General features: G+C 34.1%; 2 protein-coding genes across 2 annotated transcripts; one reads left to right on the top strand and one right to left on the bottom strand.

The window, feature by feature from the left end:
• Positions 1–655: 655 nt before the first annotated feature.
• LOC137735583 (probable membrane-associated kinase regulator 6) lies at positions 656–1,813 on the top strand. The gene is made up of 2 exons (XM_068475014.1): positions 656–1,501; positions 1,620–1,813. The coding sequence occupies exons 1-2, from the start codon at positions 793–795 to the stop codon at positions 1,625–1,627; spliced, it is 717 nt and encodes a 238-aa protein (XP_068331115.1). The 5' UTR covers positions 656–792; the 3' UTR covers positions 1,628–1,813.
• Positions 1,814–9,867: 8,054 nt separating this feature from the next.
• LOC137735618 (S-type anion channel SLAH2-like) lies at positions 9,868–12,385 on the bottom strand. Its single transcript, XM_068475064.1, has 5 exons — positions 12,162–12,385; positions 11,575–12,060; positions 10,671–11,448; positions 10,548–10,575; positions 9,868–10,449 (listed from the first exon to the last, which is right to left on the bottom strand). The coding sequence occupies exons 1-5, from the start codon at positions 12,324–12,326 to the stop codon at positions 10,098–10,100; spliced, it is 1,809 nt and encodes a 602-aa protein (XP_068331165.1). The 5' UTR covers positions 12,327–12,385; the 3' UTR covers positions 9,868–10,097.
• Positions 12,386–24,850: the final 12,465 nt, after the last annotated feature.

The following is a 24,850-nucleotide window of genomic DNA, read 5'->3' as shown; positions in this document are numbered from 1 at the left end:
TGTGCTGAGGTGGTTCGCAAGTGAGCATCACATGCTGAAATAATCCCCTCAAAACTGGTCTAAACCCTTCCCGCGCGAACTTTTTGATAAATACAATATAACATCATCAAAACTCGACCAGAAAAAAAAAATTAAAAAAAAAACCTCAAAATTAGAGAATGACAAAGAATAGAAAGCTAAACAGTTTTATATTTTCTAAAATACATATAATATGGGGAATGACTTGTGAGAGAATATATGTTGGAATTGGATAAATAATGGAGCTTATACATACATGCATGAATCTGCTTGCCTTGTACACAAATATCTTACTGTAATTACTCTCTACTTTTAGGAACTTATTTTGATTAAGCTCGTAATCAAATCCGGCTTAGAAATTAATCGAGCATGCATGAACCTGTTTGTAATTTTTTTTATTTAATTTGAAATTAAAATAAACATATGTAAAAAGATGCCATCTTCTTTGTGAACTTTTTAGAAGAAAAATGATTAAAACGAAAACTGGGGTTAACTACTGAAGCAGACACTACATTATAGATGCGTGGGGGCTCACATTTCTCTGTTTCTTTCCTCCTTTTCTCTTTTCCTAATTATCAAAACTCAAGTGTCTCTTGCCAGACAACCACATATACAATCGTTGGGGAGAGAAGGAGAGGAGAGAGGGAGGATATTAATGTATATATATGCAGTAGAAGATATGTTCCACATGTAAGAGTCCCTGGCCTGCTAGAAATTAGTAAATTCTCCTGCCTCTTTATATGTTCATATCTTTCTCATACAAGTTTGAAAGCCATGGAAGCGTCCCAGCCTCTTTCCATTGAAAGCTTTTCATACAGTTGGTTAGTAAACCTTAAACCAGCTTCTCTGGAGAGCCTTGACAACTCTCTCAGAACCTCGCTTGATGGGTCTGATGAATCTTCCTTCATCGAGATGGACCCAACAATGCCACCCTCTCAGAGATTCTTTATGAATTCCCAGCAGGATTTCAAATTTGACTTCCCTGCTGCCATTTCACAATCGCCTCTCACTACCCTAGTTCATGCCGATGAGCTCATTTCCAACGGCTACCTTTTGCCTCTTTCTGTTGAGTCCTTAATGAAGATGGAAGCATATCATTGTGACGAGGCCTCAAATTTCACTCCAGTCCCTTCACATTTACAAAAAGATGCTGCTCCAACTGATAATCATAATTCTAGAGATTGCTCTAAATCATTGAGGAGGTGTAGAAGATTGTCACGAAGAATATTCGAGAAGTACTTGAACTTTCTTAGGCCCTTGTATAGAAGGATTAGAGGTGACCACAACCATCATCACAAAGCGAATCCTAAAGGTGGAAATCTTGATAAAAGGAGCCATTCGGTAAAAAACTGCAGGGTGCATTCATCGGAAACTAGTCAATCCCCAAGAATAAGTGTAGCATATTCAGCCGATGATTGGCGGATGTCTTGTGATTCTGAGAGCTCAATCTATGAGGCAGTTCTCCATTGCAAAAGATCCATAGGTATATATGTTACTTTTTTCTTTTCACTTAATTTTTACATCAGTCTCATATTTTCTCTCTTTTTTTAAGAAAAAATGAGCCACTTAACTAATATCTATTGAAACATTGTTAATTTCAGGAAAATAAATGGATTGAGGGATGTGAACAAAGCAGTGATTAATAGAAGAAAGGGAGAGGAAGAAGAATTCACATGGAAGAGTGGAAATGAGAGGTCACAAGTCCAGATGATCATCGGCCACTTGTTCTTTGTCATCTTCCTCACTCTCTCCATATATATTTCTTGGATGATAATGTTTAAAAAAAAAAAAAAAAGATATATATATATATATTATAATTTTTTTTTTTTTTTTTTTTGGTTTTGTTCAATTCAAATTCTATGAAATATAATTAAAGAATGAAGCAGGCCACCGGACTTTAGAACCAAAAGATTTGATACGACATCCATCTGTTAGACGAAGCGAACCTCAGGATAATTCAACCGTGCATTGAGGAGTCCAACGTACTTCTAGGAGTTTGTTTCTGTTTTGAACTCCTCACTGATTAGGTTTCCTTGTTTCTAGGATGTATCTCTATAATCTTGTAATCCATAGTTTTCTGTTATGGATTCCTTGAAGTTTGAATCTCCTTGTGAATAGGGTTTTCAAACCCTCAGTTGTTATCTTGTTGAGCTGATAAATACAGGCAACCCATAGTTGAATGGGTATGCAAACAAAGTGAAATACCTACGATCTTAAATTTTATATGGTATCAGAGTTTTCTTTGTCTAACGACAAAGATTCTAGTCCTGTCATCTTTCCCAACACCGCTTCCATGACTAAAAACAATGTTCCAGTTGCTGCCCTTTCAATGCCTCGTCGGTCCATTCTCTCCTTCTACTCCACGTGCCACAACACATTATACATGTACTAAAACCCAACTCAAAAACACTGTTCATTAGCAGTGTTCTTCCATTTTCACCCCTGCTTCTTTTTTGTTATTTCAAGTTCGCCGGTTTGTTTGCTGTGAGGAGAAAATAGTGACGCGTGGGTCTTCACCGACTCAATTTCATTTATACAGAGTTTTCTTCCTTCTGGATGTTTCGTCTCGCTTTCCCCTCTCTTCACTCTCGCTCTTCACTTGCTCTCTGCAACCTTAAAACTCTCAAATCACAAGCCAACCATAACCAAACCCTCCTCAACTCTTCTTTCTCCCTTCTCTCTCTTTCCTCTCACTTTTATCTCTGTTACTCACTTAATACAAAGTGGCGTACGGCGACGATTTCGACGATTCCGCTCAAACGGTTGCTCTTCACATCAGGGAGCTTCTAGTATTTTATAAATGCCAACAAGCAAAATATTACCATTTTTTTTTTTTAACGTTGATAATTACAAAGATGCGTTTATAACAAATCATTAATCTGTCTACAGCAAGCTATGATACATTATGACATACTGTCGAACTTCCTACATGTACCTGCAAGGTTTTATTTAAACAAGTGGAAACTGATATCGTTAGACCAGCTGATCATCAGCCAAATAGAATATTTTGTTAAGCACGCCCCTGTGGAACCGTAAAGAACAATAAACAGATAGAGATTTTGATATAGGAATAATTTGATTGGATATGACAACTGGTCGTCCTTGCATATTCTTCATAATTCACATTTTTCGTCTAATCAAAACTTTGATTTCCAACCTAAAAAAAAAAAAAAAAAATCGAAAGTTGTGCATCAATTGTTAAAAAAATAGAAAGATTCTTCGTATATTTTTCTCTCTTATCTTGGGGTGCAAGGCTGTGGTAAAGAGACGTGTAATAGAGGCAAAGTATTATTGTGAGGAAAAGAAAGAAAGAAAGAGGTAACATGGCATAGAGTTTGTTGAGTTTGAGAGACATATGGAATGTATTTTTGGACTCATTTGAAGTAATCAATAGTCTGGTAGACCCCTCTTCACGCAGCCCTCATACCAAACCATATAGATTGTTTGCAACATAATCATATCCATGGCTTCCCTTCTGCCCATAAACCAATAATATTGTAGCCTACATTTGTGATATTTGTGCTCATATATTGTAGTGATGCTGCTACAAAAACAGACCAAAATGCTTAGTTTGATGATTAATTTGATTGAATTGATTATTAATTTCACATTGGAGAGATCGTCATAGTCATGGAGAATGCATTGAACCCCAAAAGATAGGCAGCTTTTTTTTTTTTTTTTAATTTTTTTATTTATAACAAAGCTATACTATTTTAAAATATCCTTATATACGAAATGGAGAATTCAAACTCAGGTTCAACAGACGAACAAAACACATTGACCTGACCAACTAAACTAAACATTTTACAGTAAAAATATGGTAAGAGTAAAAACTTATTGGTCCCCTTTAAGCACATGCATGCCCATTTGTTGTTTCAATCAGTTGAAGAAGCTGAGCTTTGAGTGTGGTCTAATATTAGCCAATGGGTACGTAATGAGGTAGGATGGTAAGAGAAATGGGGATAAGATGCACGAGATGAGAAGTTTGTCACATGCATATGTCACCAAAGCAGGATAAATAAAGGGACACGGACAAAATGTGCCTAAAAGAAATGCCAAAGTTGGATGACATTGCTTCTGTGTTTCTTTCTACTTATTTTTCTGTCGTCGTTTTGGATTTTTCTCCTTGTTGGCCAAGGAAGCACGACATTGAATAGCTCTATTATCTTGTTTTCCTCTTGTTGCTACAGCACCCCAGGGTCCTAGGCCCCTCCTCTTAGACGTTTGTGGGGACCAAAACTCCATACATGCTACTTGTCGCTGCTATTTCCTTCAGTCACTGTATCAACTAGCCCAAGTCATAATATCGAGTCTCAAGTTGAGGATATGGATGATTAACATTTATGTGGTTATGTCCTAAAAAAATATTCCATACGCACAAGAGCCTCACATTCTCACTGAGGTACTATTTCGAAAACTTAATAGAGTAATACTAAGTTGATGATGCATTGTTGTTCACTTGCATTAACAGTTAAGACCAATCCTCGTGTACAATTGATCATAACACTCTTCAACTTATTAAGAGATCATTGACGAATTTTAGGGCTTAGAGAAGACAGTCTTCAACACTATGATTAGTTTACAAGTTCTAACAAGTGTAAAGAGTTTGATGACTTACCAAAACCCTATAAACAAGAAGGCTTCTTGGGAACAACTTAGGGAAACATCATAACTCATAACTAAGATAATAAGAGAGAGCCCGGGGGACCAGAAACTTCTTATATGCCGTATGTCGGAAGTATATATTAAGATTACATGCATCCTTGTGACACGCAATGAAAAATGCATATAACTTCTTATGTATTTGTTGAGACCTTGTTTTCTGCAAAGGTAAGTAGGGCAGCGTCCTTGTCAAGGGAGTCAATTAACTTGGTTTTGATTGTTTTAGCAGAGAAAGAATGAATGTAGCCATCTCAGCACGGAAGATTCTAATCATATATAGATGTCAGTATATGGAGGAATGGAAAAAACCCTACTCAATTTTGAATGCCGCTCTTTTTGTGAACAGAACATGAACAGTGTCCTCCTTTCCCACTGATTAGTTGATATTCTTGGGATTCAATTCCCTAAACATGTAGCTTTCATCCCTTACATGCAGCGTTATCGTTTCAACTTGTCACATTGTTTTCTATTGAGACTGAGTGCATGCATGAACCTCTTCCTCCCAGTTAAAGTGGGATAAGGCTTTCATAAATTAAAATTCAATGTAAATGAACAAGAAATTAAAGCAGATTATGAACAATAATATTGTACATACTTGATACGGACATAAATCAAAAGCTTTGGTTTCATGCATCTGCCACTGTAATTTAACAAGAGCTGAAAACTTTAAAGTGCTCCATTTGTTTTACGTGAGAAATCATTATCAAGAGTAAAGAATGTAATTGAGTAAGCAAAACCAGCACTAGTCACTCCCAATATGCTAAAATTCACGCTCTGATACCAACGAACTTTGTGTAATAAGTATAAAGGAATCCTAAGACATAAAAGTTTGAAATCTATCTGACATAGAAAAAGTTATAGATAAAAGGGATGAAGAACAGTCATCCTTGATCCTTGGATAGTATTTTGGAATTCACAAGAAAATTGAGAAAAGCTCTCGAATTTTGAATAAATAATAACATGAGATTACAAACCTAAGGCCACGATGACCTATTTATAATGTAATTACACCCTACAAACCCTAGAAATCCAAATAGGAAAGGAATTAAACAAATACAAAATATCAAAAATATCTTAAAATATTAAAACCCAAATTAAACACATTAAACGACACAATTCGCCCAAAGTTCGACTAGGCTCGTTGTAAATCTCATCGTTTTCTTTGAATTCATGTATTACAAGTCCAAAGCTGACACGATAAATGAAAGTAATAACGTTAATTTGAACAACATGAAAAAGTTCATAACATCCAGTTTCGGGATATATCAGCAACAAATAATCTTTTAATCTGTGAATTACCAATCATCCAATCACTTTTCTTAGTTAAATGGTGCTTCCTTGTTTTAACTTTCTCACATGTAAAATAACACCAATCCTGTCATCAAAATATATGAAAGAAGCCTCAAAGTTTATTGCTTTATAAGGAAAACTAACTTAAAAACTTTGAGTTTTAACGATAAAGACAAAATAAAGGGTAAAGTGAATAGTAACATGATTGACTTTTTATTGTAAAAATGTGGTTTTTCGTTAAAGTGAACGGTACCAGGAGCTTTTCGTTAAAGTTCCCTTTATAATATGAAGATAACAACATTAATAGCAAAGAAAAAGTTGCTTTTATAACGACCTCACACCCTACCATCATTAGGAATCCCTAAATGGAAACAAAATGCAAAAGGAAAATTTTATTTGAACCCATAGAACCTCTTTCTACATCCAACTTAAATTTTGAATGTAAATTGTCTTTTTTACCCTATTGCATAATTACCATTAACTCAAAGATGAAATTAACAATAAAACTAAAATTTATCAATAAACACGTACCCAATAATCAAACCCTACCATCTTGGAATCTTTAACCTACGTTCATTCTAACTAAAACCTAAGACGATCTCATAGAGGGAAAAAAAATAAAATAATAAAAAAAAAACTCTTTTTGAATGATGGATGGTGATTTAGAAGTTTTTGAATTCCCCAACTAAAGTATGAATCGATTTTTGCAAGTTTTTTTTTCGTTTGATTTTAGTTTTTTTTTACAGATTTAGGAACAAAATCAGCACATTTTCTAAAGCATAATTACTAGCAGAAACATATATGGGATTAAAAAATTTAAAATCTAGCTACTTGTGCGAATGTCATGCTTTCTTCTCGTTTCATTCGTGAAGGGTGGAGGCTATACTTTGCTTGTAGTTTTGATGGCAGTGCATGGGTGGAAGCTATACTTTGTGTGCAGTTTTGATGGCAGTGCATAGCAGCAATATAGTGACTGTTCTTGAATTTGAAGGTGTTGAGGTCCATCTATCTGGTGAAACAAATATATGTAGTCTCCAAAAGCTTCCCCTTCTTTCTCTTGTTTCAATCAATATTATTTTTCATAATTTAATTCGGTTGTTGGATGTCGAAAATGTTTTGATTTCATTAAAATATGGGAACGTGAGGTTCAAGTAGGTTCATAGCATAGAAAAATATGCCTTCAATTTTAGAGTTTAAATTTTTATCTTGATTATGACAATTAAAACATAATCTTGTTTTGGTACGAGATTATTAGGTACCCTTATGGTCATGTAATGCGAAGAAACTGCGCCTCTACTTCTTTGCAAATTAGTGTAGGCCTTGCAAGGCTCTTACCCCTCAGCATTGCAAGAACGTGACTTTGTGAAATGCTTAGAGTGGAAGGCAAAAAGTTTAAGATGAGTTTTAAGACCATATTTGTCTCTATTGATTGTGATGAGGAAAAAAATGAACACTTTAAGTGCATGTCTTGGCTGGTAGTGTCGTTCAATGTTGTTCAATAATGCTATTTTCATAAAAGATTGAGTGACATGTTCCGAATATAATGGGTTGCAGAATGTTGATTTTGGGTCTTTACTTTCTAAATGGGTGTAAAGATAAATTTATATATTGAATTTGGCTTATGAGGGTAGTTTAGGTAATAAATTGGATTTAAAGAGATATTGAGAATTTAATCAAAAGTAATATGGGTGGGGAGAAGAAGTTGAGTGTCAAAAGAAGTTATATGGGTTCAAATAAAATTTACCAATGCAAAAATAACAAAAATTTAGAACTTATCATAAATGATGGCTTTCGGCCAAAAGGCCTTTATATGACGGGGAAAATGGTAAGATTTACTCGTCTTGCCATGTTAAACGAGATGAAGTCCTATGTCGTTAAATGTAAAAAATTTTGTGTCAATTGGGTAACCCCAGTTCAGGACCGGACTTTTTAGACCCATGGTTTACTGGCGTCCGTACGCGTTGTGGCCCAAACGAAAAGAAATAAAACATAATAAATTACTTTAAAAGGATGATTTTTCCTGCAAAGTGCAAAGCACACGAAACTTGAGAAATCGGAAAACCTAGCAAGCTAGGGTTTTTGGTGGATAGCAATTAGCATGGAGAAGTAAGGCGGCGATGGCGGGGCAAAGGGGAGAAATCCGGCAGCAAGAGACTGGCATGGTTGTCGAATGATGATGCATCAGAGGTCCTTGTATAGTATATTCCTATTCGTGATGAAGATGCAACCTTTGACGAATCCTAGTTTTTCTCCACAACCCTAGGTCCCTGCTAGTACGATTCAAAACAACCAGAATCAAATGACCTAGTTGCTTCGACGGCTATTGTCAACAAACTTTTTAAAATTTTCATCATCAAAAGTCCCAATTTTTTCCTTCCATTTGCCTAAACTTACAACATATGTAGAGCCAAAGCAAATCCATATCAAGCTTTCATAATCTCAAAATTATGAAGAAATTGAGGTTACACTATAAAACTAATTGGCAATATGGGGAGTAGCCCAACCTAAACCCTTGCAAGATTTTTCATTCCACCAATATGTGAATCTTTTACCTTCACATCCTCACAAATTGCCCTTCTCCCGCTGTGATTTCAAAAGAAAAAACAAATTCACAAAAAATAAAAGGAAATCACCCACACAGTGAGACTTCGTCCTTCACCTATTAGGATTTCAAAAAATAAAATCACAAAATTACAATTGAATTAAAAGGATTTAAAGTAGTGTTTTTTTTTTCTTTTTTTTTAACAAAGGATTTAAAATAGTTCAATAAATATTAATTTTGAATGAATTTTAATTAAAAACCTTTTTAATGAATTTAAAATTTAAATTTAAGAAAAAAATAACAAAAAGTGGGTGTTTTAATAAAAAATATTTAAACTGTATATTAATAGAACCCTCTTTATCAACCAAAAAGAAGGTAAAAAGACTATTTAGTCTTTTATCACAACAAAAAAAAAATAATAATAAGGGCAGAAACATAATTTTACGAAACAAAATTTTGTTGTTTTTTTGTTTAAACCTTATCTACATGTGATTTTAGTATGAATCTCTAATTTAAAAAATTTATATTAAATAAATTAAAAATTAAAAAGAAATCACTCTCCCTCTCTACCGACTTCCATGTTCTCTCACTCTCTTCCTCTCTCATTCAAATTAAAAAATAAAAGTAAAAATTCAAACAAACAAAAAACAAAATTTGACTTTCTTAGTAAAAAATTTGACTTTCTTAATTTCTTATGAAAAACAATTAAAAAAAACTTTGATTTAACACACAAATGCCAATTGTCACCACTGGCGGAGCCAGGTTAAGGGCTGTCATGGGCTATAGCCCAGGTAGCTTCTGGAGAAAAATAAAATTTTACATGTAATTTTGATTGATTTTCGAATGTAGCCCACCATATATTTAGTCACTAATTCGAATTATCTAGGTTTAAACAAACCATTTTTTTTTTCTTAATTCATTTTTCTCATCGCTTCTTATACATGTACAAGTTTGAATTTGTTTAATTTTAACACATATTTGTTTAATCACAAAATTTTTTGGCTCACCTTGTGAATTTTTTCTAAGCTAGCTGATACTATGAAAAATACGGATATCAAATTTCTTTATTTATAAATATTTAAATTTTTAAGTTAGCCCACCCGGTAAAATCTTTCTAGCTCCGCCGTTGATTGTCACACATTTAAATAAAAAACAATGACTAAAACAAGTAAAGTTAAAAAAATAAAAAAAAAATAACAAAATAATAGATAATACATTATCGGACAAAAAAAAAATGAAAAAAAAAGTCAATTGCCAGACGCATGTGGCAAGGTGCTAGTTTTCAATAATACAATTGGTTACGCAAAATCATTGACCTTCTTCTCTTGCAGTTCCAGAAAACTATCACACACACACACTATATTACCATCACCCTTCTCTCACAATATTGTACAATTCAGCAATCATATTTTTAACATACTCTTATTACTTTACTAACTAAGATATGTTTTTCACTCGACATATGTTCACGGGAACTATTAAATTTCGAACCTATGTTCCTCGCATGTTCGAGCATGGACTTAATACCATATTTGTATGTTCGAGTAGTGGACTTTATATCATACAAGTAATCGTTATTCAAACTTCATAGCTTGGCATCTTCTAAATCTTTATTTTCTAAACTTCTTGTTGACTTCAAGAATTTGTCAATGTCCCTGGTGTCCGAGTTTCCATGTCTGAGGTGGAACCACTTCTTGTTTTGTTTAGGACTTCTATAACTGATGGCAATTGCAATGTCATTGGGGAAGAGGTCTTGGAGCACAAAGGCATGCAATATAGTTACTATGAGGAGAATAGTGACTATGATCGTGGCAGTGAGAGAGAGTATGACAGCCAGAGCTTGTGTTACTGGATTCGTGACTTCGTTCGAGTACCTGATGGTTGCAATGGCAGCACCAGTCATCGGGAAAGTATATGCCCACCATGCCAAAGAAAACCTATAGAGCAAATGCAAATAAATGTTAGAAACTTGAAGTGTAAATATGCAATCTTACTTTCCGATTAGCCATACAAATGAATGGAAGTGGCATCTTACTTAAATCCTCTGAAGAAATTAACCCGAACTGCCTGTACAAACAGCAAAGGAGGATTAAAAATGTTAAAATTACTAGTCTTAATAAAAATAAAATCCTTTAGTGGAACAAGGTTCAGGTTATACTTGCCAGTGAGAGATAAAGGAACAAAGCAATGAAGTACAAAATTCGTGAACCGTAACCAAAGGAGCCATGGATTCTTGCCCATGCCATGGAAGCTACACTTGGTGCTGCAACAAACAAAAAGAATACAGGATGAAGATCCTTTGGGATTGCAGTTTCATTTGTTGGAAGCCTCTGGTAGAGAGTTACAAATAAGACTGCGTAGTGAGCCAACCCAACAGCAAAGAAAAAAATTGGTCCTTCTTTTAGTCCCATTGATGCGCCTAGCAATGCTCCCACAAAGTTCCCGACAATTGCTAGATGGTTAACAGGATTGGCTACCTTTGAAAGCCTACGTTGGCCTCCTGACATCCATTGTCCATAGATTTTAAGCTCGAGGCATAAGATTGGGGTCATAAGAATGTACCAAATAGCTGGGTTCAGTTTGTTAGCAAATGAAGGTGGTATTCCAAGAGTTAAGAACAAGAGGGCTATCCATGGGGAAAAGAAGAAGTTGACACGAATTGGGTGGAAATACTCACGACGAACTGCTTCAAAGTAAAAGATCACTTTTAGAAGGTATATAAAAGCAACCATAGCTACAAGAGCAACAGAAATGCACCACAGAACTAGATTTGGTGTTAAGCTTAAGTGTAGAAATTTTGTGGAGGATGAGGTAGGAAGGACCTTCCACAAAATTGCTTGGCTGCTAACACCGAGGCATATGCTAAATGAAGAAACTGGATACCGGAGAAGAAATGGCCATTGTTTGTCTTCTGGAAGAAGTATTTCCTCTGAATCCTGTTTGATCAAATTAAAGTTGAGAGAAAAATAATGATAAAACAAGAGACAGTTGAAAAGAAAAAATTAATATTGAAGATCATAACTTGGAAAAAAAGAGCAGTATACGAAAGAAACATTACATACTCTAAGGGTGTCTAACTCTGGCCCTTCGAGTGCATCAAAGTATCGGTCTGCAGGCAAACGTTCAATTTCTACATTTTGTGCATTATTATCATTCTTTGCTAGCGCCGCACTTGGTGTCTGCCTATCAAGCTTCCAGGACCATGTTTTGAAAGTATCAAACCTTCTATCTTTCAACCTTTCAATACCTGGATGATAAGAAATACATCCTGTGCTAACTGCCTCCTCAAGGTCAGAGCTATGAAGTATTGGCTGAGAGTGACATTTTATGACTTTTGGCAGTTCGCTGCCAGCACTCTCAGTCTCAGCGGAAGAATTTGGAATTCCATTGTTGAAACTTGTTTCGCCACTGAGTATCATCCTTTCGCTGTTCTGTAAATGAATTTCCATTGGTGATGGTGGCATGCTAATAGAAACAGAATAAACGCTTTGATGAATTCGGGGCTCAGATTCATCAACTATGCTTTCTAAATCAGCCGTTTCAATTCCCTGGCATAATATTACATAATATAAATTAGAATAGATTTATGTAAATAATACATGCATAGTCTTTGTGGTCGACACGAAGACGAAGTTGAAGATACACTTACTTTAGATGATGGATTTATTGGTTGAAGGTCAATTGGCTGTAGAAATATAGTCTCCTCAACATTATCAAAGCCAGCCACTTCATTTGATGATATATGTTTGATGAGAGCTGGAAGTTCAATAGAATTCTGTTTCTCAGTATCCAAAATTTTGCTTTTATCCATCATTTAAAAAAATTAAACCAGAAAACATTAAGAAATGCAGCTAAATCTGCAGTACATAAACAGATGAGCACTCTTTCCTGGTGCAGTGTAATTAACAATTTATCATGTATATATAGGCACATCAAACATGGTGTGCTCTGAATGTGATATCAAGTTTTTTATACTAAACGTTGAACAAATAAATAATGTGAAAAAAAATGTTTCACGACTCATGAGTAAAAAATTCATTTTATTAATTGCACTACAAGTAAATACACATATGTCAAACCAAGCGAAAAACTACACCGATGCCGACCTACACGTTTCTTTCTAAATCTTGAGGGAATTTTATTGATACGAAAAAGATACGTTACACTTTGTCAATGGGATTTAAATCTTACTTCTCATAAAGCAAGAAAATCAGATTACAGGAAAAAACCTTTCCCTTCTTGAAGAAAAAAAAATCAAAGAAAAAGAGAGGGGAGTCGGGGACAAATCTTACCCTTCTTGAAAAGGAAAATACCAAAAAAAGGGAGGGAATAAGACCAAACTCCTTCAAAATAAAACCTAAAAGATAAAAAGCTGCTGCAAAACAAAAAGAATCCAAAAATATTAGGTAAAAAAGAAAATCACACACCAAGAAGGGTAGATAAACCATGTAGGCCAACATGCCCAAGAAATTTGAATGCAGAAAATGAAGAATCTTTGTAGGACGAGCGACTTGCCAAACAAGTGAAGACAAGAGAAGTCCTAAATTGACTAATTTGTCAGTAAGTGCATTCCCTTCTCAAAATGTATGAAAGCATCAGAAACACATATGCTACAACGGGAACGATCAAAAAGGAGAGAAGGAATCAGAAGCAAAGCAAGATATTACACTAGAAGAGTCACTTTCAAGCCAAATTTTACGAATCCTGCAGATGAGCCAACCTACACGTAAGCTACTCAAACATATTAAACCAATAAATTATTTCGCACAAAACTGAACTATTTACGAAAAAACAAACATATGATATATTTTCCACAGGTTTCTCGCACCGTTAATCGTCAACCTGCTATCGTATAAAATTGCATGGCAAAATGACAAAACACCGGAAGTACATGCAGTTTTTCAATTTTATTTGTATTTTAGCGACAACTTGTATTTGCAAGTCAGCTATCGGAATCCGGTTTCATCGAACCAGTTGTTAGACAAATATTAATGCAAAATCCGCTACAAACAAGGACCGCACAAGTAGAAGCACCAGTCCCTACAGACAGCAAGAACAGCAGCATGAACACTAATTTAGCACTCAAATAATATGTGGCGCGGACTGGTAATTATGCTAAGATATTCCCAAATATATATTAAAAGGGTAATGTTAGGGAGACTAAATTTGAAGATAAAATTTTGAAAACTAAAAGACATGGAAGTTGATGATTAGTTGATTACTTAAACGTTGATAAACATGTTTATTCCTATTAGTGACACATCATTTAGTTTGCAAATTTAGTCTCCCTAACATTACTATATATATATATATATATATATATTCAAACATGGTTGCCAATGCACGGCAAAACTGGGATTGGAGTTAATTAATTCTTAATACCTAAAGTCAAGCTAGCTAATTACTGGGGCAAAAATTCCGTGAAATTATGAAATATCGCCTGATACGGTTCAAGGACGCTGGCAGGTTCGATAATCCCGGTGGTTCCGCCTGGGGAGGAAGGTCCGGCACCGGTGAGGGAGAGTGGGATGTATGAGGTTGTGTCTTAAGAATTGTCATCAGAAAATCAACAGCTGTTAGTCAAATGTTAATGCAAAAATACGCAAAAAACAGGGACCGTACAAGTAGAAAAAAGAGTCCCCACATACAGCTAGAACAACAAGATTAACATTAGTTTAGTGCTAAATCAATATTTGGTGACTGAGAAGTACTAATACTTGGTGACTGATAATTGAACTGGCATACATCAATAATCAAGTTTTATCCAACTAAATGTGATCGGTTATATGAATCTTGGAATGCCATTGCGCTTAATTTTGTGTCAAAGCTTCTGTTAGCTTCAAGTACTCAATATCTTTTTATACTCTTTCCAAGTCTTCCTTTACCTCTTTGCCCTAATCATTCACCTCATAGTTGCATCTTTTAATTGGAACATCTATAAGTTTTCGATTCACGTGTCCAAATTATTTTCTCATCTTATATGTTCTAATAGTCTCTTTCCAAATTTTCCTATGTCTTTCTCTAACCATTTTGCCATAAACTCCAGTTGTGAAAATTTATCTTATGTTACCGGTCTTAAGTCTGAATAAAAACATAAAAAAATTAGATCAGATAGTCGACAACTGATACTTTTTTCTTAACGTCAAATCTTTATAATAATAATAGTAATATATTTTTTAAGGAGGTGGGGGATGCAACACACTTATAATAATAATACTGAACTGGCGTATTCTAAAAAAATTAAAAAATGGTACGGATACTAACCGGAAAAGTAGGACCGGAATGAATTAAGTACTAATTAATACAGCTAAAGTTAATCCAAGCTTACATTATAAAATGGCTAAATTGGATTAATGGTACATGTGATAAGAGGATAATCAGAAGATAGCATGAAAAAAATCGAACTTAAACCCTTATGGTGAATTCTGTTAGGATTTAAACTTAAAATTAACATTTTTCTTATCTGTCTGTTAACCCATTCAACCTTCGTAACCAAAAGAGAAAAAAAACTCATTTATCCAAGGCTATGAATTCCTTGATCCATGCTTCGAATTCATTCAAAGATCTTTTGTCTATTAATCAGTGAATTCCCTAAATATGCCCATTTGAGAAAAAAGGATTTCAAAGAAGATTCTTCAATTGTCAGATTACAGAAAGATTGTGATTTTCTGCTCGCAAAAAGCAAAATGAAAATGAATATTACAATTATAAACAATAGGAGGAGAAAATTGGCGATGAAAATCCAAAATACATAGTGGTATTCATTTACACGGAAATGGATTTCTTCTGTTGGATGCGTCTATGGAGATTGAAGAAACATGAAAATGGGTTTCTCTTTTTGGATGGGAGATGGATTTGGATTTTTTTGGTGCCATTTATTTGATGGTAAGAATGTTGCTGCTTTGATTGCAAAACTCCGCCAAAAAACCGTCACTGTTCTGGGCTCCAGTCTTTGAACCTCTGTTTCTCTGTTATCAATGGAGTCAATGGAGCACTTCATTCAGCAGTATCTTTGAGCCACCTTCACCTGAAGGCAGAATGGTGGCCTCCATTGCTCGCCGAATGAAAGGTTTCACATTTATGTATTTCCAAGTGTAGAGAGAGAATGAGAAGAGGGAGGAGAGAGATAGAGAGAGAGAGAAGGGTCAGGGGTTGAGTTGCAGAGAGAGGGACGAACATGGGCTGTTCCGAGCCGTACAATTTGGGGAGCTGGACACCGTGGAAACTGTGTTAGAGAGAGACCCATCTCTCCTCCACCACTTCAATGAAATCTTTGGAGCAAGGGTGAGATTGTTAATTTTGGGTACATAAATGTTAATTTTGGACTTAAATTCTAACAGAATTCACCACGAGGGTTTAAATCCGAATTTTTTCACTGCAGAGACTATCTTCCGATTACCCTCTCACCACGGAGACCATTAATCCAATTTAGCCTTATAAAATTAATACATCTAAACCTGTATCAATCCAATAACTTGTCGTAATGTGTAAATTTGCTCGTCTGATTTATTGCCCCTTGCCCATGTCAGATTAAAAATTAAAAAAATACAGCAAAATCCGGAAATCATGAGATATCCTCTTGCACGGGTGGTGAGAGGGTGAGAAGTTCAAACCGTGTAATTGGCGTGTCTGTTATTAACATATTATTCCAACTTGCATGCCCACTCCATCTCAAAACTAAGATCTAATCCCAAATTTGAAGCCCAAAGTCAAATGAAAAACTTATTCCAAATTTTATACCCAAAGGGAAACAGAGCCCACTAAATCTCTAATGAAAATGAAATGGGGTTAATGAATCTAATAACTGACCCAAAATTTAAGCCCAAATGCTACCTAACACTCTACTTAAGGCAATTAAATAAGTAAAATCATGCAAACGTTAGTGTAGTCATATTGGCTAGAGTAGATGTATTGTTCATTTACACTTAATTTTAAATCTCACTCCCCATAATTCAAATTAGTTTAAACTATAATATCACTTGTGTACATATATATATGGGTCCTCTTTTTTTTTGGGCTAATTACATTTTAATTTTGTCTTCTTTTTATTGTTGGGTTCATTCTATACTTTTTTTTTTTTTTAATAAACGATATTATCTACACTAAGAGAATGAACATGGGTTTAGCTACACAATGGGCTAACAATAATGTGGTTCAAATTTACCTTTAGCGATAATCAAACCTAAGACCTCTCACTTGCAACTTACAAGTGAAGAAAAATACTATTAGATCGTAATACTAAGTGGTAGATTCATTCTATACTTAACATATTTGCTTTGCTCTCAACTGACTTGGCACAATTCAATATAAGCATGTATTTCCCATCCTCACAAAAACAGAAGAAAAAAATTTACCCTTTCGTGCTTTCCCTAGCCAAAAATTAGAAGGGCACAAGCTTTGTCTACAGAGCATAACCTTGTGGGTCACGGGGCATATGCATATGTATGTGATGACAGAACTGCTCCGTCTAGAGAGCACCGTAGGAAACCTTCATGCCTTGTCTCACATCATTTTGTATATGCCCACCAAGTTCTTACCAATGTTAGTACATACAAATGGTGGCTACTTTTTATAGCTAGGTTAGATTCCATAGTAGGCCATTCGACATATTGCCATTTTTTCTTCTTGGGGTGGAGCTAATGACATTATGTTTAACTGATTAAGCAAGATAAAAGATGGTGTGGATTGGATCTAACGTGACAGAATCTAAAGAATATTGCCATGATCTTCTTCTCTTTTGTTCTTTTGTTGGTCATGTTTAATCAATTTCTTTAATTATACATTAGGCCAGCATAAACTCTATAAAACATAGCGCAATCTAATTAATTGGGTAATATCAAATAAACCAACTATTTAGATCAAATTTTGTAAATTATATAACGTGGTTGTTGATGATTAGAATATTACTTAAGTGTTATAACGTGGTTATTTCCTATTGAGACACATCACATAATTTACAAATTTGGTTTAAAAAATTAATTTACCTAACATTACTCTAGTTAAAATCCAGTTGTGATCATCGGTTGAGATCCAAGCCTACTCCAAACTTTGACCCTTTTTTTTTCCATGGTCTAAAAAATTAGTTTACTTGTCACTTAGTACTACGGTCTAATAGTGTTTCTCTTCACTTCTAAGTGAAATGTCTTAGGTTCGATTAAGTGAAGAGGTTTTAGGTCTGATTCACACCAAAAATAAATTTGAACCACATTATTGCTAGTCATTGTAAGACTTGTTAAAAGAAAATTAATAATCTACTTAATATTCACTCTAATTAAAATTCAGTTGTCATTGGTTTAGGTCCAGGCCTACTCCAAGGCTTGACCTTTTTTTCCTTTTTTTTGCTTGTGAAGCTAAGTTCATTTATTTCCTCTTTAATGTAGATAATATCATTTATTGTAATGATCTATTTAATATTCACTCTATTTGAAATTCAGTTTTCATTGGTTTAGGTCCAGGACTACTCCAAGGCTTGACCTTCCCCCCCCCCCCCCCCAACCTCTCTAAATAAAAAAATTTAAAAAAAAAAAAACAGAGTTTAGGGTTCGGTGTCGGTTTAGGTCCAGGACTACTCCAAGGCTTGACCTTCCCCCCCCCCAAAACCTCTCTAAATAAAAAAATTAAAAAAAAAAAAAACAGAGTTTAGGGTTCGGTGTCCAAGCATACTATTTTATGACCAATCAAACAGTTTAATTTGGCCGTAGGTTTTCGGAAGCAAGGTTTTGTGGACATTTGTTACAGGGGTCACACATCCATTTTTACTTCTCACGTATTTTTTTATTTTTTGATCGTCGAATCAGATGAATTGAAGAAAATTAAGGAATAGAAATTAACAAAAGATGTGTCAGAAGTAAAAAAAAAAAAAAATGAGTGGATAGTACATACTTATTATAAACTACGGGAATCTGAGGCACAGTACGGAGTGGGAATTAACTTCTTCTCAATCTTTTAATTTGTAGGACTAGTACCGGACTGCTGCACTTGGCATAGTTCAGTAGTCAAATTGCAGCTTTATATTTCTTTTCCCAAAACAAATGATTTCTTCCCCACCAAGCACTAGCTACTTAGCACTACAAGAAGCCAATGAAACAAATATACGACAAAATTTCTGTGTCCAACTAAAATGTTGTCACATCAATCTTTGTTACCACTAATTCTTTAATGCATTGCCATGAACTAATTTAAAACAGGGATTTAGAGTCAATCAAGCAAGACAAAATTGAGGAAAGTGACACGATTTTCCGTGATTTTGCGTCCAACAGGTACCTAGCTAGCTACGATCAAGGAATTGGTAGACAGTCCCAAACAATAGATCTAATAAATCAAAAATTAGTTCTCGGCCAAGAAAGTGAAAATATGTTTCGTATTGAAAATTTGTCAAATCTTGTTTGTGTTTATAAAGAGTTTAAAAACTTATGAGTCTGTTTTGATACTAAAAAGAAAATTGATGTCTTATTATAAAAAACAATTGACAATAGAGTAATGTAACTCTTTATAAACCCTTATAAAGTTTAGTCCTTATTTCATTTTGGACGTTTTACTTTTTACATGCATCCTCGCAGAAACTATATATACTTCTAAATATATATTTGCCGCTTTGCAATGGGATTTCAGAATAAAAAGTGTTGATCCACAATTATTTGTTAGTCTCCCTCTTTATCTTGAGAGCCGATATTGTTTAATGGTCGTTTTCTCCTTGTCTATGAAAGAAAATTAAAGACCATTAAACTTCATGCAGTAAGGAAAATGATGGATCGAAGCGGTGTGAAAGAGTTGAAAATTCTCGACAGTTGTTTCTCCTAATTGAAAGCTACAGCTGCAACTTGGCATCGAAACAGGTAACATAACTTGATAAAGACGGCTCTATTGCATGGGTTTTCTTCTCCCCTTTGCTTTTAGGTGTGGCCCTGAAAATAGCGGGGTCTACATTTCGAGCACATAAACATGCACAGACGCACGCGAGCACACTGCAGGCAGATGGCTAAAAGAATAGAATTTTAGATTTAATAGAAGAAATAAATATTGATAGTTAAGCTTGATGAAATATATATTGCTTTGAATTCTTTAGGGCTTTGCATGGAAGTTTTAGGGTTTTTTATTAGGTTTCTTTCTTTTCAAAAGTTAGATGGTTGTCATATTGTTGTTTGCCGCCCTTTTAGACCTACTTAGATCTTAAGTTCCAGCTTCCTGTGTGGATGTGTCACTTGGCACCAGAAACAACAAAAATGAAAAACAGTCGGCATTTCCTGGCTGGGTCAACCTGGCCAATTATTGGTCTGCAATTTTTTTTGCTAATTATTTAATTAAGATTTATTACGTCTTAACAGTACTGTGGGTCGGTTTAATTTGTGCCTTCTCCACCCACATGCATAAAACCCACTTTATTAATACATGTTTAGCTAAATCTAATGATGTGTAGTGCTTTCTCTTGTATGAGCTTCTTTCCTTTGGAGGTTATAATCCATTGTTTGATTAATCATGTTTTATATCATGAACCTGAGAGCATCACAAATCTCCACGATCCTCTCTCTCTCTCTCTCTCTCTCTAAAGTCATTGTCTTATACACTAAACCAATGTGCTGGAGCTCAAGTCCTACATCAACATCATTGTATATTGCTTTAGCTTTACCAACTCAAAGGCAAACTTGGGCGTCAAGAAAAGAAGAAGTACCCTGTATCATCTTTAATTAATCACTAGTAATTCTTTTGGTAATACAGTATTTTTTTTTTATAAGGACATACAAGGTCCTTTAATTCCCGATTCGGCATTCACTCTCTCAACACGCCCCCTCACTGTGTGTGGCTATTTAATGACTCAAAACATGAATTAATTATATCTATTCTGATACTCTAAAGGAAGCTGCGATTAATTTCACCATAAACAAATTAATAATTAGAAATATTGAAGTACTCATTAGAAATGTGACAATTTAACGACTTAACACGTGAATTAATTATCTACTATAATATTAGAAGTTGAGATTAATTTCATCATAAACAAAATAATAATCAACAATATCGAAGTACTCGTTAGAACTATAAGAACATACAAGATTGATAAACTTTTACTATAAGTCATTTCTTCACATCATCCCGGCTACAATTAATATCAAAGGAAGCGCAGAGGAAATGGATTGATTGTCGGCACGCACAGCTGACAGATCTGCAATTCCATTGGCTAATGTTGGTGTAAGATCCAATTCACGTCCACAAGATCCAATTCACGTCCACATGTATATAAAGATCCGGAACTTCCCTACATGGAAAGAACATATATTATTGAGTCAAAAAGGCCTTTTAACTAGAGTGAAGCTTTATAATTTAAGTTTTTTATTTGATTTTTGGTTGGGTAGCAGAATAGTTACTTAGTTAATTGGAAAGGTGACATGCAACAAAACATCAACAAGGAAAAGAACTTTGAATACTTTTTTCTAAAGTGAAAAATTGTGCATGCATGTTTTTTATTTAGTCTTTTAACTTTTACGCTTCTGAAAGGTAGAAAGATTCCATTATAAAATATTTTCTTTTAATTTTTCTGCTGCTATTAAATCTCTGATCCAACCCGTTTTTCACTAAATCAAGGAATTAACGTATGCTGAGGATACTTAAGAATAGAACCCTTTGACTATTGAGTGTTGCATTCTCGGGATTCTTAACGCATTTTTCGTTGTCATGTGTCGAACTTTCAGAGCGTACATACCAGGTTTAGTGAATCATAACATCTCACAAAAAGGCTTTGATTTCAAAATAATTTGTACAACATAATTGAGAAGACTTATATATCTATACCTCAGCTAACATACATAGTATCAGAGTAATTAGACAATTAAACCAATTACAGCTTGCTAACAAACTTTAACAAACTATGTTGATTTAGCAGGTTCATCATTTTGCAACCGTCAATAGCAATATTACAATTCAAGCTTTAATTACCATAGCTTGTTTTAGTTTTGAGTCAAATTATAGATAAAAATCAGTTGGATAGTTGCCGTTTGGGGCCAAACACTTGAGTACGCAAGTCTTTAATAATGTTGTATGGCCAGCAAATATTTTGGAATACTCTATGCTGTCTCAATGAAGACAAGAATCATATCCGTTTGTTAGACATATGTAGGAGTTGAAATTGAATAATTATATGATAACATTCAAAGAACCTAGGGTTTTATGAATCAGTGAATTGCAGAAAATGAAGAAGCAGCAGGAAGGAGGAAGAAGAAGAAGAAGAAGAAGAAGTTTCCAATTCTCATTAGCTGTTTAATGAAACAGTACAACTACTATCTATAGTAGCTACACCACAATCCTTATCTAATAACTGCTCGTTTATCTTGTGTGCAACCTCTAAGTTAATGACATTTGGCAGCTTCTGTGATTAGCTTCTGTTATTATTATATGCATCGTTGAAAGTTCTCCACCCAGAGTCATATGACTAGTTGAATACTTCTCCATATATGCAAACTGCAAAATCATGAGAGAGAGAGAGAGAGAGAGAGAGAGATTTTGCAGAAAAGATAGTCAAATCTAGAATGAATAAATAATTAAATGAAAAAACATGCCACAATGTTAGAGAAAGCTGGTAAATTCATAAAAAAATGGAGAAAATGCCAATTAACCTATTGAATTGTAAAGAACAACAAAGGAATGTGTGTTGACGCGACCATGATCACCATAACTGCTAAATGTATAAGGAATTGTTATTAGCATTCTAAAAATCTCATTTGACAATCTAAATTTTTTATAATTAAAAAAAATACATTTATAAAAAAATACAGTTATAATAAATGTAAAATAATATTTTCAAAATCCTAATAACAATTCCAGTTGTATATATATTTTTCTCTTATTTTGCTTTACAATGAAAGCAGCTTTTCGGGGCGTGGACCGTGGTGTGTGACTGAGTGAATACTTGGGCAAAAAGTAATGAAAAGCTAAAGTGGCATTGCGTGTAACCCACCAATGGAAATGTTGACAAAAGATTTGCGAACCAAAGCATGTGCTGCTGAGGTGTAAAGGCCCTCAAGGACCAAGAAAGATAAGATGGATGCTCATAGGAATCTATGCGACTTGTCTCGTAATTTCACATCATCCGTCTTATAATATTTTTTCAATAATGAAGACATATTAATGATACATCAACGCTATAAATAATAACATGATAACAACACAATAGTGATATAATGGGAATTGATCATTTTTACAACTAAATATCAAAAATACATTTATTGCAACAAATTGACCTATGTATTACATATATGCAGTATTGGTTTTGCCCTAAAACCTGCGAGGAAAGATGGTCTTATATATCATGATGCCCCAGTTGATAAGTTGATGATAAGAGCTCTTACTGCTCAGTTGCTCTTTCCACGACGCTTCTTTTTGGCGATTGTATGTGCAAACAAAGTAAAAACCCTAAAACTTTACCAAAAAGTAAAAACCGTAAAAGCCATCAGTTTCTTTAGTTTTTAGTTCACACGATCACGTACCACGGTACTAGTCACTGTCTTTGCCTGCATGTCTGTACATGGGAGAATTGACGCCACAAAATAATCTGAAGTAAGATTATTTTCTCTCTTTTTTTCTCTTTCATTCCCTCTCCTTCTATATGAACGGTCATGGTTAAGCCACGTTAACATCTTATATTAATTTTTTATAAAAAGAGAAAGACAAAATAGAAAATATGAAAATAATAGATGGAAGGAGATGAAAAAATAAAATAAGAGAATCCTAGTCCGAATAATCTCGCATTTTTAACAAGCTAGCTACAATACACTAGTACATTACATGGATCCCCACTCACCCATCACAGAAAAAACAAGAAAATAAAGCAGTGAAGTACACAAGAAGTTTGACAGGAAAAAAAAAAAGTACACAACAAGAAAAGTAGGACGGGCAGAATTTATATGGAGGGTTCTAGACGTTGGAAAAATGTGAGATTAGGGTTCGTTTGGATTTTGGGCCAAGGGTTGGAATTAGGGTTTGTTTTCTTCCCTATTAGGATTAGATTTAGTTCACTGTATCTAGAAGTGCTTGTATTCATTTATTATTAGCGTTAGACACAATGTAGTGTTTTATTCCGTTTAGTTAATTGAGCAATCTATTCGTTTTGTACTCCGTTTGTTCGTTCGTCCATCATGTGTACTTTGATTTTCAAATCAAGAATGATTGTTTTCTCTTCAAATATTAATGTTAACCAATAACAATAAACAAAACTAAACCAATTGATTTTAGTTTTCATGAACCTACGTATGCAAGCTTGTATATACGTATATATTCTTGAACATTGACGATTGTCGTTTAGACATACTTGAATTTAGCCAAATTAACTAGAATAATGCGATGTCCCCTCTACAATCAAATTCTTAAATTTAGTATAAAATACTATCGTTTGTCAAAAAAAAAAAAAATCATCCTCTTTGAGTTTGTGGGCAAAATTTTTGTCCATTATATGGTTTGCATGGAAGTATTATACAAATCATTGAACCTATTTTAATACTTTTATTTATGTCATCAAGCTTTTTTCTCCCTCCTTTGCTGGTTTATTGTCACCATGCATAAATTGAGAATTTACTAAATTAAGAAACAGTCAATGGATCCCTTAATTATTTATGTAGTGTATGAAAATTGATGATTAAGCAAACATAATATCTCCAAATACTTCAATTTATAATGATATCTATCAAAATGATTTCACGATTGTAATTAAGCTTGCATGGGGGTTGTAACTTTTTTTTTTTTTCTTCTTCTTCTTTTGAAACAATGTATGGATATACGAAGTTAACAAAACGTGGCAGCCGCCCCTTTTCAGTCTTTTAGCACTTTCATGTAGTGGCAGCTTAAATACTACGTATACTGAAACCATAATATTTCTTCAAAAGAACGAAGAAACGTGCAAAATAACTTTTTAGGTCATGTTCCTTCAAAAGTAGTGACCGAAAGTTAAAAAATATATAAATAAAAAATCGTACGAAAAAGTAATTGAATAAAAAAATTTAAAATTCGTTTGGAAGTTTATTTAAAATGATTAAAAATAATTTTAACAAAAATGTTGAGTTCTAAAAGTACTTAAAGTGTTTTCTTACAAGAAAGGCATAATAGTAGTTCTTGCTCAAAGCACTTTAAGTGCTTTCTAAAATTTACTTTCATTTTTTATACGGATTGATTCTATAAAATTTTCACAAGAAGAGCTTTTAGCTATTTAAAAGTACTTCAAAAAATATAAAGGGTACAAGATTACTAATAATATGATTCTTTTGGATTATAATTAATTATATAATTCTTATTCACATTTTATTGTTAGGTAATCTTTGAAACTTTTGGGGCCTTTCGTTGTACCTAATTATTTAT

This window comes from Pyrus communis, chromosome 5, assembly GCF_963583255.1.
Source record: "Pyrus communis chromosome 5, drPyrComm1.1, whole genome shotgun sequence".
Taxonomy (NCBI): Eukaryota; Viridiplantae; Streptophyta; class Magnoliopsida; order Rosales; family Rosaceae; genus Pyrus; species Pyrus communis.
This window is presented reverse-complemented; position numbering and strand designations above follow the sequence as displayed.

Excerpts from the sequence above, each read along its gene's own strand:
- LOC137735583 (XM_068475014.1), top strand. The coding sequence starts at position 793 with ATGGAAGCGTCCCAGCCTCTTTCCATTGAAAGCTTTTCATACAGTTGG.
- LOC137735618 (XM_068475064.1), bottom strand. The coding sequence starts at position 12,326 with ATGATGGATAAAAGCAAAATTTTGGATACTGAGAAACAGAATTCTATT. Across the intron at positions 12,061-12,161 it reads CAATAAATCCATCATCTAAA|GGAATTGAAACGGCTGATTT; the intron begins GTAAGTGTATCT and ends ATATTATGCCAG. Across the intron at positions 10,576-10,670 it reads CCTTTATCTCTCACTGGCAA|TTCGGGTTAATTTCTTCAGA; the intron begins GTATAACCTGAA and ends TTGTACAGGCAG.